This window comes from Suncus etruscus, chromosome 7 (assembly GCF_024139225.1).
Source record: "Suncus etruscus isolate mSunEtr1 chromosome 7, mSunEtr1.pri.cur, whole genome shotgun sequence".
Classification (NCBI taxonomy): Eukaryota; Metazoa; Chordata; class Mammalia; order Eulipotyphla; family Soricidae; genus Suncus; species Suncus etruscus.
In genome coordinates, this window is record NC_064854.1 from 122,884,451 (window position 1) to 122,907,990 (window position 23,540).

Sequence of the window (23,540 nt, forward strand, 5' to 3'; positions counted from 1 at the left end):
ACAGGTTGGGAAAGAGACCCGGAATTGCCTTCATGGAGATCCATATCTACAAGGCTGTGGCTACTTCCTATGCTGTTGAACAGTGCTTACTGCCACACCTCTTCTAATGATGCAGGGGGCCAAGAGCAGGAGCAAAGCTGCCATTGTCCTGGAACAGGGAAGAAAGAAACATCCAAGGGTCTCCACAAAGCAATTATCTCCCACATGGTTTTGGTTTTATCTTTAGAGCATTTTGTAGTCTGGCTCAGAGACTACATGAAAGCAATTTGCTGTATACCTCAAAGACCAGATTGGGTTAAGTGTCTCCCATGAACAGTTCCGAGGTCTGTCAAGGACACAATTCATAGATAGTTAGAGTGCAGCAGAACTGGGGGTCCTGAGGTCTGGCCAGTGTGAAGGGGGTAAGCCTTACCTGCTGATAGTTACCCATGTGGGCTGAGCCATTACAGGGAACATTTTGATAGGAAGGGGGGTCTGGGTATCTCATGGCATCAGTCTTTCTTAGGACAAGGTGCTCCCCTGTCCCCATAAGTTCTTCTCTTAGCTCCCACCTGTGGATCATTCCCTTTTTTTTTTTTTTTTTTCCCTCCCCCCGGATCATTCCCTTTTTGTTGTTTTTTTTTTTTTTTTTTTTTTTTTAACCCGGCTTTGCTCAGGGGTTACTCCTGGCTCTACACTCAGAAATCGCTCCTGGGCAGGCTTGGAGGACCATATGGGATGCTGGGATTTAACCACTGACCTTCGCATGCAAGGCAAATGCTTTACCTCCATGCTATCTCTCCAGCCCCTCCCCCTTTTTCATTTTTGGTTTTTTGGGCCACACCCAGAGGTACTCAAGGTGCTCGGATTTCTGGCTCTGTGCTCATAAATCTCTCTGGCAGGTTCAGGGGACCATATGGGTTGCTGAGAATCAAACAAGGGTTCGTCCTGAGTCAATCATGTGCCCTACTGCTGTGCTATCTCTCCAGCCCCTTCTGTGGCTTACTCTTAAGTATGTGCTAGATGGGCACTGAGATGCCAGCTCTTCAGGGGAAAACCTAAGCCTCGTGATTTCCCCAGGTGCTAGAGGGCAGAGTGGAATTGAGCTAAATATTGGGTGAATATTGCATTATTGCTCTGCCCATCCAAACCTGAATTCAAGCTCCTGCTGATTAACTGTTTTATTCAGCAGAATGATGAGCTCATGAGCTACTGTTACCCATTTTGTAGGGTAAAATGATGGAGCTTCCCAAGGCCACTGAGAGGTTCCACCTAGAAGGGTGGTACCAGGGGTTCTGATTGAACATGGAAGTGAGATTATACATGTTTGTATGTGTGGGAACAGTAAAGGCCACGGAGATTCTAGTGAACTCCATTTTTTTTCTTTCTGGGAGAGCAAAGCAATGTTGGGTCATACTTGAGGCTTACTCCTGACTCTGCTCAGAACATTTCTCGTGGAGGGTGCCCAGGGGAACATAGGTAATCCTAGAGAGATTCAAACTGGAGTCAGCCATGTGCATGACAAATGTCTTACCTCTGTGTGCAATCTATCTGAACCATAAAGAAACTCGTTGTTGTTGTTGTTGTTGTTTGTGCCATACCCAGCAATTCTCAGGGATTACTACTGGCTCTGCGCTCAGAAATCACTCCTGGCAAGCTCACAGGACCATATGCAATGCCAGGAATCAAACCCAGGTCTATCCCAGGTTGCTGTGTGCAAGGTAAATGCCCCTACCAGTGTGCTATTCTCTGACCCCAGGGAAACAAAGTTCAGATCTGTGACTCATGTATAGAAGGGGAGGAAAAGAACTGTTTCTCCTTCCTTCCTGCCTTCCTTCCTCTCTTCCTCCCTTCCTTTTGTCCTTCCTCCTTCCTTTCCTCTTTCCTTCCTTCTTCCTACTTTTCTTCCTTCCTCTTCCTTTTTGGTCACACCCGGTGGCAGCACTCAGGGGTTACTCCTGGCTCTGTGCTCAGAAAATGGCCCCTGGCAGGCTTGGAGGACCATATGGGTTGCCAGAATTGAGCCAGGGTTGGCCACATGCAAGGGCAAATGCCCTACCGCTGTGCTATCTCTCCAACCCCTCTTTCTTTCTTTCTTTTTTGTGGGGGCAAGGGTTAAGCACTGAAGCAGCGCTTTAGCTGCCCCAGAGAACACTCTTTTTTTGTTTTGTTTTGTTTTTGAAGGTCACACCTGGCAGCACTTAGAAATTGCTTCCTGGCAGGCTCAGGGAACCACATGGGATGCTGGGATTTGAACCACCATCCTTCTGCATGCAAGGCAAATGCCCCTACTCCATGCTATCTCTCCGGCCCCAGAGAACAACACTCTTGATGATATCTGAGGCCTACAATTGTGTAGGCCTGATGGTTTCAGTGCCTGGGCCTAGTGATTTGAAGCTGAGGGGTCATCAGGGCCACATGCAGTGATGCTCAGGGAACCATGCAGTGCCAGGAACTGAACTTGGGGCCTAGTGCATGTTAGGCATGAAGCCCGTCCCTCTGAACTGTCTCCTCAGCCTTTTGTTTTTTTTTGGTGGGGGGGAGTCATACCCAATAGCGCTCAGGGGGTTACTCCTGAAATCACTCCGGCAGGCTCAGGGGGACCATATGGGATGCCGGATTCGAACCACTATCCTTCTGCATGCAAGGCAAATGCCCTATCTCTATGCTATCTCTCTGGCCCCTCATCAGTCATTTTTTGTTTTGTTTTTGTTTTGGTTTTGGGGCCACCACCCGGCGTTGCTCAAGGGGTTACTCCTGACTGTCTGCTCAGAAATAGCTCCTGGCAGACACGGGGGACCATATGGGGACACCGGGATTCGAACCAACCACCTTTTGTCCTGGATCAGCTGCTTGCAAGGCAAACGCCGCTGTGCTATCTCTCTGGGCCCTCTCAGCCATTTTTAACGTATGCAGTTTTTGAGTTCTTTTGTGTTTTGTTTGCTTGTTTTGGGTCACACCTGACAGCGCTCAGGAGTTATTTCTGGCTCAACGCTCAGGAATCGCTCCTGCAGGCTCAGGGGACCATATGAGATGCTGGGAATTTGAACCACCGCCCTTTTGCATGCGAGGGCAAACGTCTTACCTCCATGCTATCTCTCCGGCCATTTTTGAATTTTTTTGTTTTTGTTTTTGGTCACACCCTGAAGCCCTCAGGGGTTACTCCTGGCTCTATGCTTCAGAAATCACTCCTGGCAGGCTTGGGGGCCGGGATTCGAGACCTCCGTCCTACTGCATGCAAAGCCCAACACCCTACCTACATGCTATCTCTCCGGCCCCAGTTTTTGAGTTCTGGAGAGTTTTTCTTTTTGGCTTTTGATCTGCACCAGGTGTGCTGGGAACTGTTCCACGCTTAGTGCTCAGCTCATGTGGTGCTGATTTGAATCCAGGCTTCTTGCATGCACTCTAGCCCTGTCTTTTGTTTCTAACTTAGAGCTACAAACATGTGGGACCTTGTGAATGTGTACACAAAGGAACCAGTGACCAAGTCTGAGAGTGTCTTCTCGAGTACTTTAATGCACTCACTGACCCACAGTCCCTTAGCTGGACAAGAAAGGCTGCCTCACCCGGAGGCTCCCATGGTTTCTAGATATGGCCCAGCGGGCCGAGGAGGGCTGCGGGTCCACCTGCGTTCTCCTCAGTAGGTAAGGGGTGTGAGGGATGAAAAGGCGGTCTTCTTCTTTGCGGATCCAGCGCATCAACTTATGAATGGCATTGACAGCGGACGCCTTGGTCCCCAGGGGGCTGTAGCACATGTAGAGCTCAAAGGCACCTGTCACCTGGGGGGGGGGGGTGTACAGGTGAATCATCCAGATTAGATTACTTGTACATGGGTACTGCCCTCACCCTGATGCAGCCCGACCGACGTCACAGCGCCACCTTACCCAGGCTAAGAGGTTCTCATTTGGGGCCCGTGTAGTAGATGGTCTTGAGTGGGCGGGAGCATTGTGGGCGCGGCTGTGCAGGTACTGGTAAAGCCCCAGCAACCGCTCCTGCTCCTCATCACTAGTATAGGGTGCCTCGATCTCAGGGGCTGGCGATGGGGAAAAGTGGGTTCACAAAGGCATGCCTGCCATGGCCGGTCACCCTGGAGTCTTCCGAAACCCGTTATTGGGCTAGAGACACTTGACCCTATGTCCTTCACCTGCCATGAGGGCCCAGCCTTTGCACCACAGACTTCCCAGGTAAAGGTGAGGCCCACGCAGACTACAACCCTATTTTCCACCCACCCCCAAGTTCCTGTCCTCTCCAGTGACCCTTTGGGAGGGCAACCTCCTCTTGTGGGTTGGGGGGTTCAGACAACGATGGCTCTGAAGTGGAAGAAAGGGTGAGCTGGAAACCTTCTGCTAGTGACCTCAAACTACGACCCGTTGGGCCGAATATTTTATTTGTTCCCGTTTTGTTTCTTCACTTTAAAATAAGATATATGCAGTGTGCATTGGAATTTGTTTCATAGCTTTTTTGTTTTTCACTATAGTCCGGGCTGCCAACGTCTGAGGGACCAGTGAACTGGGCCCCCTGTGTAAAAAACTGGGGGGACCACCACAGGCAACTTCTGTACCTAACAGGGTTAAGGGGGGAGCAGCCACATCTAGTCTGATCCCAGCTCCTAGCAGGAGAGGGATGTGTGACAAGCAAGCCATTGGATGTCTCCCTCCATCTTTTTTCCTTCCCTGGGCACAAGCGGGCATGTAGACAGACACTTTCTAGGCAGTGTGCCGCAGAGAGGCTCATGTGATCTTGGTGTCAGAGGGCAACAGGACCCAACAGGAACCTGTAAGCTGGGTATCCCAGAGGAGGGGGTCCTACACAATAAGGGGTATCTTACATTCACCTCCCACCGCAAACCAAGTGGGACATGTAGGCAGACACTTTCTGGGTGCAGGTAGGCCACAGAGAGCTCGTGAGATCTTGGTGTCAGAGAGCAACAGGACCCCAGAGGAGAAACCTGTAAGCCAGGTTCCCCAGAAGAGGGGTGTCCCCACACAAGGGGGATGTCTCACATTCCCCCCCACCCAAGCCAAGTGGGCATGTAGACAGACACTTTCTGGGCGGTGTGCCACAGAGAGGCTCATGAGATCTTGGTGTCAGAGGGCAACAGACCCAACAGGAACCTGTAAGCTGGGTTCCCAGAGGAGGGTGGTCCCACACAATAAGGGGTGTCTTACATTCCCCCCACTCCAAAGCAAGTGGACATGTAGACAGACACTATTCTGGGTGCAGGTAGGGCCACAGAGAGGCTCGTGAGATTCTTGGTGTCAGAGGGCAACAGGACCCCACAGGAGAAACCTGTAAGCCGGGGTCCCAGAAGACGGGGTCCCCCACACTAAGGGATGTCTCACATTTCCCCCCACCCAAACCAAGTGGACATGTAGGCAGACACTTTCTGGGTGCAGGTAGGCCACAGAGAGGCTTGTGAGATCTTGGTGTCAGAGGGCAACAGGACCCCCACAGGAGAAACCTGTAAGCCGGGTTCCCAGAGGGAGGGGGTCCCCCACACTAAGGGATGTCTCACATTCCACCGCAACCCAAACCAAGTGGGCATGTAGACAGACACTTTCTGGGGTGCAGGTAGGCCACAGAGAGGCTCGTGAGATCTTGGTGTCAGAGAGCAACAGAAACCTATAAGCCGGGTTCTCCCAGATGGGGGGGGTCACATCCCCCCACCCACCCAAACCCAGGGCCGCGCCCGCACCGACCTGGTGAAGAGCCCCGAGCTCTTGGACTTGTAGAGGAAGTGGCGGAGGTCGGGGATGCCCACCTGGGCCACGCTGTAGTGCGGCGCGCGCAGGGCCTCGCGCAGGGCCAGGTGGGCGCCCCGCTTGCGCAGCCGCTCCTGGAAGCGGCGGCGGCAGTCGGACACGGCGAAGAAGTCCTCGCGGTCGGTGGACACGAGCAGCAGGCAGAGGTCGGCGTCGGGCTCCAGGTAGGAGATGTGCGCGTGGAAGAAGCCGGCCGCGTTGAACTTGGGCAGGCACACGGGCGTCCAGGCCTCGCCCTCGCGGAAGGAGGACGACGAGCCGATGAGGTTGAGCAGCAGGTGCAGGTCGACCGGGTGCAGGAACTGGTCCTTGCGCCGCACCAGGGCCACCAGCTGGTTGCGCGCCAGCAGGATGGAGAATACCAGGCTGCGCGCCGCGCCTGCTGCAGGCTGGCGCTCACGGCGTCGCGCGCGGCGGCGGCCAGCGGCAGGCAGCGGGCCGCGCCCATCAGGAAGCTGGGGTCGCGCGCCAGCCGCTGCAGCAGTGGTCGGTGATGCGCTCCGAGCCCGACAGCAGGCGCCGCAGGTCTAGTTCTGCTTCTGCTGGAAGATGTGGCTCAGCTGCGCGCCCCGTCAGCAGGCTCACGAATCTGGTAGTAGATGTACAGCAGCTCCTGCGCCAGCTCCGGCGCCGACTTGGCGCGTGCGGCCACGGCCACCAGCACCAGCGGGCTGCGGCGCACGAACACCACCTTGTAGCCGTCTGCGGGGCGGGGAGGGACGGAGGGGACGGAGGGACGGGCCCGGGTCCAAGCTGGCTCTGCGCGGCTCCCCTGGCCTGGCCTGGCCTCCCTGCAAGTTCTGCACCCGGCAAAGGTGGCACGGGGAGAAAAGAAAGGCTGGGGGCCGGAGTGATAGCATGGAGTCGGTGCGTTTTGCCTTGCAGGCACCGGCTATCCCAGGGGGGTCCCCCCCAAGCCTGCCAGGGGGCGATTTCTGAGCGTAGAGCCAGTAGGAACCCCTGAGTGCCTCCAGGAAGGAAGGAAGGAAGGAAGGAAGGAAGGAAGGAAGGAAGGAAGGAAGGAAGAAGGAAGGAAGGAAGGAAGGAAGGAAGGAAGGAAGGAAGGAAGGAAGGAAGGAAGGAAGAAGGAAGGAAGGAAGGAAGGAAGGAAGGAAGGAAGGAGAGGAAGGAAGGAAGGAAGGAAGGAAGGAAGGAAGGAAGGAAGGAAGGAAGGAAGGAAGAAGAAGGAAGAAAGGGAGGGAGAAAGGAAGCAAGGAAGCAAGGAAGGAAGGAAGGAAGGAAGGAAGGAAGGAAGGAAGGAAGGAAAGAGAGGAAGGAAGGAAGGAAGGAAGGAAGGAAGGAAGGAAGGAAGGAAGGAAGGAAGGAAAGAGAGGAAGGAAGGAAGGGAGGGAGGAAGGAAGCAAGGAAGGAAGAAGGAAGGAAGGAAGGAGGAAGGAAGAGAGGAGGAAGGAAGGAAGGAAAGAAGAATAGAAGGAAGAAGAATGGAAGAAAGAATAGATGGAAGGTAGAAGAAAAAGAATGGAAGGAAGGAGAAAAGGAGGGAAGAATGGAAAGAAGGAAGGAAGAATGGAAGGAAGTGTATTAAATATTAAGGATGGGGTGGGGTGACAGGAAGGGAGGGAGGGAGGAAGGAACGAAGGAAGGAACGAAGGAAGGAACGAAGGAAGGAAGCAGGGAGAGAAGGAAAAGAAAGGCGGAAGGATGGAAGAAAGGAGAAGGAAGGAGGAAGGAAGGAACGAAGGAAGGAAGGAAAGAAGGAACAAATGAAGGAAGAAGGAAAAGAAAGGCGGAAAGAGGGAAGGAAGGAGAAGGAAGGAGGAAAGAAGAAAGGAAGGAGAAAGAAAAAAAGAAAAAGAAAATAAAAGCAACAGCCCCAGGCCCCCCCCAACTTAGGGTTCCAACAGGGTGCCAAGGGGGTCCCTGCCACTTGCTTCACAGAGGTGGCACCAGGCCCGAGTGAAGCAGAGAGGTAGGGTGTCTGTTTCTGTCTATCTGTCTTGCATGTTGCTGACCCAGGATGGAGCAGGGTTCCATCTCCAGGCATCCCCACAAAGCCATGCCAAAAGCGAGTCCTGAGCACGCACCGGTGTGACCCCAAAACAAACAGATAACAGAAAAAAGGTGGCCAGTTTTAGGAAGCAGGAGCCATTTCGGAGAAGACACAATTCTTGTGCTGTGGGCAAGAGGGCTGGGGTGAGGGGGCGACGAGGTGGCACTAGAGGTAAGGTGGTCTGCCTTGCAAAGCGCTAGCCAATGGAAGGACCGTGGTTCGATCCGCCCCGGCGTCCCATATGGTTCCCCCCAAGCCAGGGGCAATTTCTGAGCGCATAGCCAGGAGTAACCCCTGAGTATCAAACGTGTTGTGGGCCTGAAAAAACCAAAAAAAAAAAAAAAAAAAAAGAAGAGCTGGGTGAGGCCCAGGACTTGGGGTGTTTGTGGCAAAGGCCCTCCCAGTTTCTCTATTCTCTCCGAGGGAAAACCCCATCTCAGTGTCCCTTGTGGCTCTCACTAACAAACAGCCCCCTTGGGCTAGAGAGATAACACAGCGGTAGGGCATTTGCCTTGCACGCAGCAGATTCAGGACAGAGGATGGTTCAAATCCCGGCATCCCATATGGCCCCTCAAGCCTGCCAGGAGCGATTTCGGAGTTTAGAGCCAGGAGTAGCCCCTGAGTGCTGCCGGGTGTGACCCAAAAAGCCAAACAAACAAATAAACAAACAGCCCCCTGAGGCCTTAAATGTTAGCTGGGGCTCCTTTGTCACTGCCATTCTAGCTCTCTAGTCCCGGGGACAGCTGCTAGGAAAGAGCCCTTTCCCCCTCACCCTTCCCAGGTGCCTTCTCACCTGCATGAATGGAGCGGATGGCGTTCTTGTCTGCCTCCAGGAAGGACACCAGCGCCACCATGACCCCCATGGTGCTGGACAGGGCTTCCTCGGATCCGTAGCGGGAGTACACAGGTTTTCCGGCCTCGCTCAGCACAAATACGTGCTTTTGGTGCTGGCGCCAGGCTTCGGTGGCCTCCTCCTCCTCCTCACCTGTGCCTTCCCTGGGGGGCTCGGTGGCTGGTCTCCCAGCTGCCCTGGGAGGCTCCTGCCAGTCCTCAGAGCTTCCGGGCAGCATCTCCTCCTGCACATCTCGCGCCACCCCTGTCAGCTGGGTGCTCAGCTCACTGAAGTCCTGGCTGATCTGACGCATGTCCGCAGGCAGGGGTGAGGGAACCCCAGCACCCTGCTGGGGGCTGTCCCCAGAGGCCGCCCCATCCTCTGATTCAGTCAGGTCCTCATAGGAACGGGCATGGACAAACATGGCGCCCTCCTGCCCAGCACCTGCCGGCCAAAAGCACTGGTGCTTAGAGCAATGGAGTGACTGCTGGCTGCTGGGCGCCTCAGTGGCGAAGAGTACAGCCTGGTACTAGCTTGACTGTCCGGCGAGGCATGCCACTCTTGCCTCCTCTGTCTGCCAAAGGCCCAGCTCCTACGTCACACAGCCCTACCAGCCTCCTCCCATCACACTGGGCATAAGACCTAGAGCCCTCAGAAATGGGGGACTGTAGTATATGAAAACATTTCCATAAGATTATTATCTTACTGATCCTACCCTAATCAATTTTTGTACCTACCCTAGCGTGTGACCTGGTGATAGTATATTGGATTATTCCTTACTTGGTACTCTGCTCCCACCCTAGGTGGTACCCGATTGTCTATAAAAGCAAGGGTCTGAGGAAAGCTGGAGAATTCTTCAGCCTTAGCCACTGAATAAAGCTCATATTTCCTGAAGCCTGACTGCCTGTGAATTTTCTACCCGCTGCTATCCTGAACCCTTAGACCCATCAGCTGAACAGGGTGGCAGACAAACTGGAGGAGAAAGATCTCATCCTCCATCCCATCACCTTCCAGTCCCATCAAGGGCTGAATTGCAATAGGAGACCTGCTTGCCTCTCTCACACTCTTCTTGCAGCCCTCTCCCTTGTCTATCCAGGGTGGAGGGGAAGGAAAGGGGGACAGCTGCGCTCCTTGCACAGCTCCCCTGGTCTTGCACACTTGCTGCCGTTTCCACATCCTCTAGCCCGCCCTCCCTCTGAGTTCTGCACACAGTAAGGCTGAGTGAAAATAAAAATAGTTAGGGGCTGGAGGCGGTGGCACAGTGGTAGGCGTGCTTGCCTTTGCATGCGGCTGACCTATGGACAGGGCCATGGTTCAATCCCCTGGGTAGTCCCCATACTGTCCACCAAACCAGGAGTGATTTCTGAGTGCAGAGCCAGGGAATAACCCTCTGAGCATCACCAGGTTGTGGCCCCAAACCCAAAAATAAATTAAAAAAAAATGTTATTAAAAGAAAAAAAAGAAGGCCTGGAGAGATAGGCACAGCGGTGGTTTGCGTTGCAAGCAGCCGATCCATGACCAAAGAGTGGTTGGTTTCGAATCCCGGTGGTCCCATATGGTCCCCCGTAGCCTTGCCAGGAGTTCTGAATTCGTGAACAGACAGCCAGGAGTAGACCCTGAGCACCGCCAGGTTGTGGCCCAAAAACAAAAACAAAAACAAAAAAAACAAAAAACAGGGTCCAGAGAGGTAGCATGAAGGCAGGGCATTTGCCTTGCATGCAGAAGGATGGTGGTTTGAATCCTGGCATCTCATGTGGTCCCCGAGCCTGTCAGGAGTGATTTCTGAGTGTAGTCAGGAGTAACCCCTGAGTGCTGCTGGGTGTGATACCACACACACACACACACACACACACACACACACAGCAGCCTTGGCTCCCTTTCTAAGAAGGTGACTGATGGTCCCTGCCACTTGCTTCACAAAGGTGGCACCAGTTTAAGCAAGAGTCATTTCAGAGAAACATATACTGTGCTGTGGGCAAGAGCTGGGTGAGGCCAGGACCTGAAGTGTTTGGGGTCCCTTCCCAGTTGCCCGTTCCTTCTGAGGGAAAAGCCCATTTCAGTGCCCCTGGCCCTGCTGGTCCCTGAAAAGCACTATCACCTCCTCACATGGCTAGCTCCTTGTCACACTTCGGCTTTTAGCAAAGATGTCTGTCACCTCCTCACCTGACTTCCAACTCAGCACTTAGTATTCTCACCTTTTCTTGATGGCATGTGTCAGTTCTGCCCCCCACCCTATCCAAAAGGCCCCCTGGGTTGGTCACTGCTGCTATCTGATCTGAGGTCTGGAAATGCATATACTCGGGTGTTTTCCTGCAAGGAAGCAATCCCAGCCCTGCCAGGACATAATGCCTAATTATTGCCTGTCCTCTCTCTTGTGCTCAAACCCATTTACTTTTTTTTCTGTTTGGTACACAATAGTTTCACAAAATATATTTTGAATTTTGATGTCAAGTTCATCACTGTACCAGATATATTGAGGGATTTAAACTCTTATTCTACAGAAGCTCACAAATCTGACGGAGAGGGGCTCTGCACACATAAACAAAGTGATTGAGATAGCTAGTGGTCTGGTGTGGCCAGAACACGAATAACTGTGGGGGAAGTGACATTTAAACCCAGAGCCAGGGAAAGAGAGTAGGAGCCAGAAAGATTTTACTTGCAGATGCAAGAAATGAAGAGGGAGAACAACACTAGCAGATAGCCAGCACAGAGCAAGTAGGAGAGAAAGGCGGAAGCAGGCTGAGCCCATTCCCTGCAATATCCCCAGAATCTGACAGATAACCAGTGAGGAACTGAACAAGGACAGCAGAGAGGAAGAGTGGGGTAATTCCTAATCCCTCCAATGGCTTCTCAGGCCATCAGCTGCCTGAGGCTGCACGCCCTGCTCGTACCTGGCTCCATTCCCTGGGCCAGTCCTGGTGTGGGGCTCTCAGCTCTCTCCACACTCTGCCCATCAGAAGGAGCCAACGTGCCATCCGGGCATTCACCGCTTCTCTTCCTCTGCATGTCATCAGCCATCTTGGACTCTCCTGTGGGAAACAGAGGCACAATTGAGGGAAAGTGTTACTGGTTGGGGTCATGGACAAAAATTATAGTGGTAAATTCAGGGCCACACCCTTTAACAGCACTCAGCTCACTCAAACATCTGTGGAATAGATTTTTTTGTTAGTTCTTTTGTTTGGGGGCCACACCCAGTGGTGGTTTAGGGACTTATTCCTGGCTCTGTGCTCAGGGATTACTCCTAGCACTGTACTATTACTTCAGCCTTTGCAGAAAGGGTTTTGAGAACTCCCCCCTAAAAAAATCAAGAGAAGTGCATAATTAATTCCCTTCTTTTACTTCATGGGGACTCTGGAGAAGCTGTTTGGCCCTTTTTAATGAATGTCTTGTTAAAAAAAAGAAATTCATATTTAGATTGTATTGTTAGTTTCTAATTATAAAAGTTGTTATATCTATTTGACTGTAGAAAACTTAGAAGCTACAAAAAATGACAAAGAAAGGAGTTCATTATTTCTCCCCCATTCAGGATGTTCCTCACAAGTCACATGGTTAGTATATTTTTAGTATATATACAAATATAATTTACATATATTTTACATATGTACAAATATATATTATATTTCCTTCTATTCTTTTGAGCTCTATGCTCTGGTCAATAAAAATTTAATGATAAGTTGTTTGTTTTTTGGGTCACAGCCAGGGGCTTACTCCTGGCTCATGGGTCACTCCTGATGGTGTTCAGGAGATCACATGTGGTACTCTGGATTGAAAATAGGTTGATTGTGAGCAAGGCAAGTAAGTGCCCTACCTGCTGTACTATTGCTCTGGCCCCGTAATAATGTTTTTAATTTTGTTTTTGTTTTGGAGCAATGCTCAGGGGTTATATCTGGCTTCACCCTCAGAAATTACTCCCGGCAGTACTTGGGGGACCATATTGGTTGCTGAGGAACAAACCCAGGTCAGATGCATGCAGGGCAAATAAATGCCTTACCCACTATACTTTCACTCTGGTCCCATAATAAATTTTTTTTTTTTTTTTTTGCTTTTGGGCCACACCCGGCCATGCTCAGGGGTTACTCCTGGCTATCTGCTCAGAAATAGCTCCTGGCAGGCACGGGGGACCATATGGGACACCGGGATTTGAACCAACCACCTTTGGTCCTGGATCGGCTGCTTGCAAGGCAAACGCCGCTGTGCTATCTCTCCGAGCCCCCCATAATAAATTATTAAAGCAAACTTAACATTATTACACATATCTTGAGTGCCAAGATAACAATGCTAAGAGATGTATATCATTGGTCTTTAACCACCAGTCCACAAAACTGCTCTTTCCATTGTTATGGAAAGACTGAAAGCCACAGGAGTCTACCACCTTGTGTTCTAACTGCATGGACTGGTAAGGAGGGCAGGTGTAAAGGTTAAAGAACTGCGTTTTATCTGTATTCAGATTGTTTAAACCCTGATCATTCCTTTGAGGCAAGTGCCTCCAAGGTTTAGAATTCTAGAGGGAAAAAACAAGGGCTAAGTCTCTACAATAAGAAACCACTGGAGCTGAGAACAAAAAGACTTGTGTGTGCCTGCACAGCCTACCATTCATTTCCCTCAATTAAAGACTGAGTTGACCAATAGTTCCTTTGGATAGTTTAGATATCTGCAAAAGTAGAAGGTGTAGTCAGAGAAAACAGACTTGCCTCCCTGTTTGGAATCTTAACAAATTTGTTTAATTTTGTTTAAATTTGTTATCAGGGCTAGCCTGGCCAAAAAAACAAAAACAAAAACCACGGGCCGGGCGGTGGCGCTGGAGGTAAGGTGCCTGCCTTACCTGCGCTAGCCTAGGAGACGGACCGCGGTTCGATCCCCCGGCGTCCCATATGGTCCCCCAAGCCAGGAGCGACTTCTGAGCGCATAGCCAGGAGTAACCCCTGAGCGTCACCGGGTGTGGCCCAAAAACCAAAAAAAAAAAAAAAAAAAAAAAAAAAAAAAAAAAAAAAAACACACACCCAAAAAAAAAAAAAAAAAAAAAAAACACTAGAGACTAGAGCACAGTGGGTAGAATACTTGCCTTTAATTCAGCCAATCTGGGCCCGGAGAGATAGCACAGTGGCGTTTGCCTTGCAAGCAGCCGATCCAGGACCAAAGGTGGTTGGTTCGAATCCCGGTGTCCCATATGGTCCCCCGTGCCTGCCAGGAGCTTTTTTTTTTTTTTTTTTTTTGGTTTTTTTGGGCCACACCCGGTAACGCTCAGGGGTTACTCCTGGCTATGTGCTCAGAAGTTGCTCCTGGCTTGGGGGGACCATATGGGGACACCGGGGGATCGAACCGCGGTCCGTCCAAGGCTAGCGCAGGCAAGGCAGGCGCCTTACCTTTTGCGCCACCGCCCGGCTCCTGGGAGCTATATCTGAGCAGAACAGCCAGGAGTAACCCCTGAGCACCGCCGGGTTGTTGGCCAAAAATAAATAAATAAAAAATTAGAAAAAAAAAATTCAGCCAATCTGGGTTTCAATCCCCGGCATTCCATATGGTCTGCTGAGATTGTGCCACAGGAGTAATTTCTGAGAGCAGAGCCAGGAGTAACCCCTGAGTACTTCCAGGTGTGGCCCCAAAACAAAACAAAAACCTATAGACCTTCCTGCTAGTTCTCAATGACTATTTGATGGCCAGGTCAGGCTCAGTCTGATCTCCTACTCCTTCTGCAGCCTCAGAGCCAGGAAGTAAGCAATCTAGGTGATCTGAGGGTATCAAAATTGAAACTTATTTGGGGTCATCTCTTCAGGCCCTATGTGGGTATTTTCATGTTGGAGAGGCCTAGATACTATCAAGTGCTGTCTGAAAGAGACCCTCAGGGGCCAGAGAGATAAGCACAGTGGTAAGGTGTTTGCCTTGCACAAGGTCTACAAAGTCCTGGGTTCGATTCCCAACATCCCATATGGTCTCCCTCTCCACCCCGAACTTACTCAGTGATTTCTGAGTGAAGAGCCAGGAGTAACTCCTGAGCAATGCCTGGTGTGCCCCCTCCCCCACAAATAAAGAAGAGATCTTCAAACACAGAGATAAGAGTAGAACCCAAACATAGCTGCTATGCCCCTCAAAAAAATGATGGGGGCCAGAGAGATAGCATGGAGGTAGCGCATTTGCCTCATAATGCAGAAGGTCGATGGTTTGAATCCTGGTGTCCCATACGGTCCCCCAAGCCTGCCAGGAGCGATTTCTGAGCGTAGAGCCAGGAGAAACTCCTGAGCACTGCCAGGTGTGGCCCAAAAAACAAAAATAAAATAAAATAGGGACCCGGGTAGTGGTGCCTGGAGGTAAGGTGTCTGCCTTGCAAGCGCTAGCCAAGGAAGGACCTGCGGTTCGATCCCCCGGCGTCCCATATGGTCCCCCCAAGCCAGGGGCGATTTCTGAGCGCTTAGCCAGGAGTAACCCCTGAGCGTCAAACGGGTGTGGCCCAAAAAAAAAAAAAAACCAAAAAAATAAAATAAATAAAATAAAATAAAATAAAATAAAAAATGAGGAACTAGAGATATAGAAAAGGGATTAAGGTGCTTGCAAATCAATGATTTGACCCTCAGGCATTGAAAAGAGTCTCTTCTGAGCACAGAATAAAGAATAACTCTTGGGACCTCCAGTATTACCCCAAAACCAAACCAAAACCAAACCAAAGTAATGATTCCCAGATCCCAGTGAGTCATAGGGCCCAGAAGTCCTGGTGGCATGGGTCACCCTCTCTGCCAGCGTGCCCTTAACAAAATCCTAAGGATGCATCTGAAAATATCTCTAAGACTGAGACCAGGAGCAACCCAAAACAAGTCAAAACAGTGCATTGAGCACAGAGCAGAGGGGCCAAGAAAACTATGGAATGCTGGGGCCGGAGAGATAGCATGAGGTGGGGCATTTGCCTTACATGCAGAAAAATGGTGGTTCGGGGCCGGAGAGATAGCATGGAGGTAAGGCATTTGCCTTTCATGCAGGAGGTCATCGGTTCAAATCCCGGCGTCCCATATGGTCCCCCGTGCCTGCCAGGAACAATTTCTGAGCCTGGAGCCAGGAATAATCCCTGAGCACTGCCGGGTGTGACCCAAAAACCACAAAAAAAAAAAAAAAAAAAATGGTGGTTCGAATCCCGGCATCCCATATGGCCCCCAGAGCCTGCCAGGACCGATTTCTGAGTGTAGAGCCAGGAGTAACCCCTGAGCGCTGCTGAGTGTGACCCAAAAACAAAAAACAAAATACTATGGAATGTCTAAGTTTCAAGCAAGAAGACACAAGTCTCATGAAACCTCATGGCATATTTACAAGTGAACCTAAAATTCAATGCAGGGCTACACTGCTATATAAATAGAGAATGATCTCAGAGAGAAACTATTCATAGCCAAGGCAGACTGTAAAGTGCTACATGAAGTACCAGGGTTCTGCCAGGGCTTATGTTTGTTTGTTTTTGTTTTGGGGTCACACCGGCAGTGCTTAGAAATACGCCTGGCAGGCTTGGGGTATCATATGGGATGCCAGGAACCAAACTTGGTTGGCTGCGTGCAAGGCAAACACCCTCCCTGCTGTGCTAACTCTCCGGCCCCTTGCAGGGCTTTTGGACCTGGTTCTCAGAGTGGAGACCTATGTTTTGTTTTGCTTTCTTTTTTTTTTAATTTTTTTATTTTAATTATGAGAACAAAGATGCAAAGAAAGAGGACAAGGTAAAGTTACAGTGGAAGGACAATCACCCATAAACAGAATTCTCAGAAGTCCCCTTGCTGATATCTTAACTTTGAACTTTCAGCCAAAGAACATTAAGAAAAATAAAACAGGGGCCGGGCGGTGGCGCTCGAGGTAAGGTGCCTGCCTTACCTGCGCTAGCCTAGGAGACGGACCGCGGTTCGATCCCCCGGCATCCCATATGGTCCCCCAAGCCAGGAGCGACTTCTGAGCGCATAGCCAGGAGTAACCCCTGAGTGTCACCGGGTGTGGCCCAAAAACCAAAAAAAAAAAAAAAAAAAAAGAAAAATAAAACAGAACCCATGTACAATTACTTTGTCCCTCAAGTCCCCAGATTGTAATACATAATATTTCTTAGCAGCACATCAAGCAATCTAAAGCCATAAAACTTATGTAACTCCTTAAACACTGAAGGCAAAGTATTTTTTTACATTTCCATGCACATGCATTATTAGTTTAAGTTAACCTCAAAAGTGGGTTTTTCTTTTTAAGGATAAGAGTCAAAGGAGCAGGCCTGGAGAGATAGCACAGCGGCGTTTGCCTTGCAAGCAGCCGATCCAGGACCAAAGGTGGTTGGTTCAAATCCCGGTGTCCCATATGGTCCCCCGTGCCTGCCAGGAGCTATTTCTGAGCAGACAGCCAGGAGTCACCCCTGAGCACCACTGGGTGTGGCCCAAAAACCAAAAAAAAAAAAAAAAAAAAAGAGTCAAAGGAGCACAGTAAAAACAGTGTTAGAGTGGCAATTGTTGTTTGCATAGGCCCACCAAAATATGAGGGGAATGGAAAGGAATAACCTTGGCCTAAATACAAAGAGACCCGACCCCTGAAGTTTCCTGGCATAAGACCAACTCTGGGCTCCAGGCAAACTAGTTTGCCCAATCCAAGTCATTGTCTGTAGTGCCAACACACTTTTATTTTTCACACAGTCTCTGTTGTTGGTATCATGTTTCTGTATTAAAGATCCTGGAATCTGCATATCCTACATTGAAGTCAGAATGTGGAACGTCCTCTAGTTTCACCTCACAATTAAAGGGTAATGTAGAAAGCCCTGTCCAGTACGCAGGTTGTTGATGTTCTTAAGTCTTCTTAGTGTTAAGGGAAGTCTCTTTTGAGTAGATAGATGTCAGAGCAGCGGTAGGGTCTTCCCTGGTAGAGGATTGCTTCCAAGTGATGTTATGGACAACCTTGGATGTTTCGTAGATGGCTTATCTAGATCAGGGGTGAATGGAGAATGCCCATTCTTCTGAGGCCTGTGCCAGGTCATTATGTCAATGCTCAGGGTGTAAGGTCCCATTGCACTACAAGATTTGTGTGTTCCCATCTCTATTAGATAAGAACTTATTTGTATGTATAGTATTTTCCCATTTTAATGTGCCTATGCAAACAAGGAACAATGCCACATGGTGTTATAGGCCCATATGGGGGCTGCAAGGACAAGTCCAAAACTCCCCATGACATGGTTAAACATAAGCATTAAACTGAGGGACTCTTTCACCGAATATTTCTTATTCAACAGCTCACAGAGAGAAGAAAAAGATAAAAAGTGGGGAAAATCTTCACTGTATAAGAGAATATTTAGTAAGAGTTAGCTGTCAAAGAAAATAGATATAAAATATTCAAAGCCATATGTGTCCATTTTATGTCTTTTGAAATAGTTGGGGGTTGTTAAATCCAGTGCACCACATTGGTGTGTGATTAGGACTGTGCAGTACTGAAGTTAAAAGGGGTAAATTGGTGGGGAGGAGGGAGATCTGGGAAATTGGTGGTGGGAATGTTGCACTGGTGAAGGGGGGTGTTCTTTACATGACTGTAATCATACAACTATAATCATGTTTGTAATCACGGTGTTTAAATAAAGATAATTTAAAAAAAAAAAAGGGTACGGAGAGATAGCACAGCGGCATTTGCCTTGCAAGCAGCCGATCCAGGACCAAAGGTGGTTGGTTCAAATCCCGGTGTCCCACATGGTCCCCCGTGCCTGCCAGGAGCTATTTCTGAGCAGACAGCCAGGAGTAACCCCTGAGCACCGCCGGATGTGACCAAAAAAAAAAAAAGGGTAAATGGGGAGTACTTATGGTTGGGGGTGATAGAGTTAAAAAGTGAAAATGAGCTTTACAGGGGTGTGTGTAAAAGCAGAGTACCAGATGGACATTCTACATACACAAAACGTAACTTTTTTTTTTTTTTTGGTTTTTCGGGCCACACCCGTTTGATGCTCAGGGGTTATTCCTGGCTAAGCGCTCAGAAATTGCCCCTGGCTTGGGGGGACCATATGGGACGCCGGGGATCAAACCGTGGTCCTTTCCTTGGCTAGCGCTTGCAAGGCAGACACCTTGTCTCTAGCGCCACCTCGCCGGCCCCACAAAACGTAACTTAAGGATAGGATATATTATTAATATATACTGTGCCCCCGCGCGATTTTGAACATGTAGACTGGTAAGAAATTGCCAGAGACTGCCTTAGTAAATATGAGCAGCTCTCAGCACCCCCTAACTTTATTTATTTATTTATTTTTGGCCACACTGGTCAGCACTCAGGGGTTACTCCTGGCTGCGTACTCAGAAATAGCTCCTGGCAGGCTCAGGAGACCATATGGGATGCCGAGATTTGAACCACCTTTGGTCCTGGGTCAGCCTCTTGCAAGGCAAACGCCCTACTGCTGTGCTATCTCTCCAGCCCCTAAATTTATTTTTCTATATTGAAGGTTTTTCTAGGACTTTACACAATTGTATAATGCCACCTCCACACACAGGAGGAATTTAATTGATAGTTGCCAAATAAATAACTGGGAAGATACAAGGTAAGAGATTCTTGAAGAATATCCAGTTACCTAGCTGGGTCTCTGGAGATCCCTGCTGTGGGAAAGATTTGTCCTTGCTAAGTGAAATATTCCATAAAAATAGCTCAGAGTTCAGAGGATGTTGGAAGAGCCAGGCAGATTTATTTATTTATTTTTTAGCAGGTATTGGTACCAAGCATTGAATTTAGGGATATTTAATATGCTTGCAAGATATGAGCTTTGCCACTGAATGACGTCCCCACCTAACTTATATATATATAAAACTTTATTTATTTAATTATTGATTAATTGGGTTTTGGGCTACACCCGGCAGCGCTCAGGGCTTACTCCTGGTTCTGCACTCAGAAATCACCCCTGACAGGCTGGGGGACCATATGGGATGCCAAGTATTGAACCACGTCCCACCCAGGTCGGCTGCATGCAAGGCAAATACCCTACCACTGTGCTATCTCTCTGGCCCTGACTTATTTATTTATTTTTTAGGTTTTGGGGTACACCCAGCAGTGCTCAGGGATTACTCCTGGCTCTACGCTCAGAAATCACTCCTGGCAGGCTCAGGGGACCATATGGGATGCCAGAATTCGAACCATGGTCCTTCTGCGTGCAAGGCAAATGCCTTACCTCCATGCTATCTCTCCGGCCCCCCAACTTTTTTGGGTCACACCCGGCAGTGCTCAGCTTTACCCCGACTCCCTAATACAATGATTGGGGAGAACTTGGGTATGGTGTGCTGACATGAACCCCAGTTCAGTACAGCCCAGAAGACCTGCTTTGGGTGAGGAGGGGAACTGGGGCAGCATGCAAAAGAACAGTGGTGTTGTTTGTCTTGCATGCAGAAGGATGGTGGTTCAAATCCCGGCATCCCATATGGTCCCCGGTGCCTACCAGGGGCGATTTCTGAGAGCCAGGAGTAAACCCCTGAGCGCTGCTGGGTGTGACCCAAAAACAAGAAAAGAAAGAAAGAAAAGAAGAAGAAAGAAAGAAAGAAAGAAAGAAAGAAAGAAAGAAAGAAAGAAAGAAAGAAAGAAAGAAAAAGAAAGAAAGAAAGAAAGAAAGAAAGAAAGAAGAAAGAAAGGAAGAGGAAGGAAGGAAGGAAGGAAGGAAGGAAGGAAGGAAAGGAAGGAAGGAGAGAAGAAAGGAAGAAAGAAAGAAAAAGGAAAGAAGGAAGGAAGGAAGGAAGAAAGAAAGAAAGAAAGAAGAGAGAAAGAAAGAGAGAGAAAGAAGAAAGAAAGAAAGAAAGAAGAAAGAAAGAAAGAAAGAAAGAAAGAAAGAAAGAAAGAAAGAAAGAAAAAAGAAAGAAGAAAGAAAGAAAGAAAGAAAGAAAGAAAGAAATTGCTCCTCGAAGGCTCAGGCGATCATATGGGATGCCGAGGATCAAACCGGGTCAGTCTTGGGTAGGCCTGTGATGTGGCACCAGTTGAGGAGGTGGGAAGGAGTCTACTCCATGATGAGAGCAATGCCAACAACAAGCTGGTGCTGGCGGCCACTCCCCTCTGATAAGAGCTGTCAATGGGTCTTAAACTGGCTAGTTCCGGAGTTACAGAAACTAATATGATTTCTGGAATTCCCCCCAAGTTCTTTGATCTGCCACATACCCCTGCTCTGTATCCTGAACCTTCAACTCCAAGACCAAGATAAATCTATCTGCATGATGACCACAGATCCATTTTTTGCTTGTGGACTTCAGCAATTAAATCCAGCTTCGGTAAGTGGAAGCCAGCATGATATGTACACGGAGGGTGGACAGAGTCAGCAGGCTAGAGCCCCTGGACACCTCCATGCAGCCTCTCCAAGACTAATCCATTGGGCCAGATTGATAGAGAGCTTGCCTTGCACAAAAGACGACCAGATTCACTCTCCAGCATCTCATATACCTTGAGTTTTCCAGGTGTGATCCCTAAATGCAGACCGAGGATTAAGCCCTGAGCACTGCCGGGTATGGTCCACCCCAAAAAATAGACTAATCTGGATATCCATTCTGAGCCTTTCTCAGTCAACCCCTCTAAAAGGGCTTTCTAAGCAAACCCTCTTGTACTTAAGGGCAATGTCACCAAATAAACTGGCTCAATCTATCCTACTGAGTATGCTTCCCTCCCAAGGCACCCTGAGGATCCCCTCCCTAACTGCCTATGGGAGTCTCCTTTCAGTTTAGCTCTCCATCCTGCTGACTGGCAGGGGAGTGACCTTTTAGGGAGGGTGTTGCCAGGGCATATGGGTGTGTGGCAGATGGCAAGTGGGAAGTGAGGAAGTGCTGCAAGAGTGGCCAGGTACTCGTCCATGCTAGTGGCCACTCCCCTCTAACAAAGGCTGCCCACCCTCCAGCCGCTCATGGGAGCCCCCACAAGGTGCCTCACCCGGAGTACCAGGGGCAGCCTCTTTATTTGAGCTGGGGCACCCCCTGAGAGCAAAGTTCCACGCCTCCACGCACACAATCACCTCTGCCATCTTTGAAAAGGTCTCTTTGACCTGTGTGTGTACTTTAGGGAGGGTGGACAGGAAAGGGCAATGCCAGCTAACCAAACTGCCCCTTGGGACCCTACCCTCCCCATCAAAGGGTGTGTGTGTGTGTATTCCACCCTTCCCATTAAAGGAAGGGGTTGTGTGTGTGTGTGTATTCTAGGCCTTCAGGAACCCCACCCTCCCAATCAAAGGGTGTGTGTGTGTGTGTGTGTGTGTGTGTGTGTGTGTGTGTGTGTGTGTGTGTGTGTGTTCTAGGCCTCGCCTTCCCGACTCCCCAGCTGGGCTTTGCAGGCTGCCAGCTTGCTCAGGGGGTCCCAGGGAGACCCAGCCACCCCTGTCCCCACCAGGGCAGACAAATGCCAGACTAGCTGGCCGGGGCCCCCAGGCAGTCTGCAAGCCCCTCCCTCCCAGGATGACAGCTCTCCAGTCTCTCGGCGCCCCCCGGGCCACGTGGGCTGCCTCTGGGACTCACCGATTGCGCTGGGGGGTCCCGGGCTGCCAGGAGCCGCCGGTCACCGCCCTCCGGAGGACCCCCAGCGGGGCGCGGGGGGCCGGTAGGGCCACGATCGGGGGAGCGGGCCGACGGGGTCGCAGCCCCCCGGGGACGCAGGCATGGCCCCAGCGCTCCGCCGCACCGTCCCTCCGCCCTGGCCCCGCGGCCGGCCCAGGAAGACGGACGGGATCGCCGGCCCAGCGCAGGAGGCCCGGGGCCAGCGGGCGGCCCGGCCCGGTCCCGCGCTGCACTGTGGGAGTTGTAGTTCCGGGCCCGGGCGCGCTCGGCGCGGGGGAACCGGCTGCGGCCCAGCCGCCGGCCCGGACCTCAGGTGTGCACCTCACCCCACGCTGTCTAGTTCGTCCACTGCAGGCCGGGAGCCCGGATCCCCGGAAATACCCCAGGTCCAGTCTTCAAGCACCTTTTGTCTGAGCCAAGTAGATATTTATTTCAGTTGAAAGGAAGGAGGGAGGGAGGGGGGAAGGAGAAAAAAGGAGGAAGGAAAGAAGGAAGGAAGGAGGAAGGAAGGAAGACAGAAGGAAGAAAGAAAGGAGGAAGAAAGGAGGAAGGAGGAAGGAAGGAAGAAGGAAGGAAGGAAGAAGGAAGAAAGAAGGAAGGAAGGAGGAAGGAAGGAAGAAAAGAAGGAAGGAAGGAAGGAAGGAGGGAGGGAGGGAGGGAGGAAGGAAGGAGGAAGGAAGGAGGGAGGAAGAAAGGAAGGAGGAAGGAAGGAGGGAGGAAGAAAGGAAGGAGGAAGAAAGGAGGAAGGAAGGAGGAAGGAAGGAAGGAAGAAGGAAGGAAGGAGGAAGAAAGCAAGAAGAAAGGAAGGAGGAAGAAAGAAAGAAGGAAGGAAGGAGGAAGAAAGCAAGAAGGAAGGAAGGAAGGAAGGAGGAAGGAAGGAAGGAAGGAGGAAGGAAGGAAGAAGGAAGGAAGGAAGGAAGGAAGGAGGGAAGGAGGGAGGGAGGGAGGGAAGGAAGGAAGGAAGGAAGGAAGGAAGAAGGGGAAGGAAGGAAGGAAGGAAGGAAGGAAGGAAGGAGAAAACAACAAAAAACAGTTTAAAGAAAGGTGTTGGGGTGGGAAGGAGGAAGATAGGGTATTGGTGGTGGGAAGGTGGAACTGGTGAAGAGGAATGTTCTTTTCTATAAATGAAACCCAGCTACACATATGTTTGTAATCATGGTGCTTAAAGAAAGATATTATTCCAAAAAATAAAAAAAATAAAGGTGTTCATGGGGTCTCCTTCACTGGTTGTGGAAGGATAAGTTTGCAAGGACTGGATAAGTATCTTTTTTGAGCATCCCAGGGGTACTCAAGGGCTACTCCCCGACTCTGTATTCAGGAATTACTCCCGGCAGTTGGCAGGATCATACCTAGGATGGACCAGGGGCAAGGTAAACACCCTACCCACAGTACTTTTGCGTAGGCCCTGGGATATGAGTGAGGCAGGACCACACTGTAAAAAAGGTATGCTAGTGACACAAGTCACTGTAATTGTTGCT

At 50.2% G+C, this 23,540-nt stretch overlaps 1 protein-coding gene across 1 annotated transcript; it reads right to left on the reverse strand.

Annotated features, from left to right (window-relative positions):
• Positions 1 to 3,484: 3,484 nt before the first annotated feature.
• On the reverse strand, positions 3,485 to 22,256 carry MON1A (MON1 homolog A, secretory trafficking associated). Its single transcript, XM_049777445.1, is given in 13 exon segments — positions 3,485 to 3,637; positions 3,639 to 3,758; positions 3,864 to 3,887; positions 3,889 to 3,923; positions 3,926 to 4,011; positions 5,679 to 6,114; positions 6,117 to 6,227; positions 6,230 to 6,271; positions 6,274 to 6,322; positions 6,325 to 6,443; positions 8,546 to 9,028; positions 11,476 to 11,613; positions 22,024 to 22,256. Coding segments are annotated over 12 exon segments (1,653 nt in total). The 5' UTR covers positions 11,603 to 11,613; positions 22,024 to 22,256; the 3' UTR covers positions 3,485 to 3,616.
• Between the last annotated feature and the right edge of the window lie 1,284 nt (positions 22,257 to 23,540).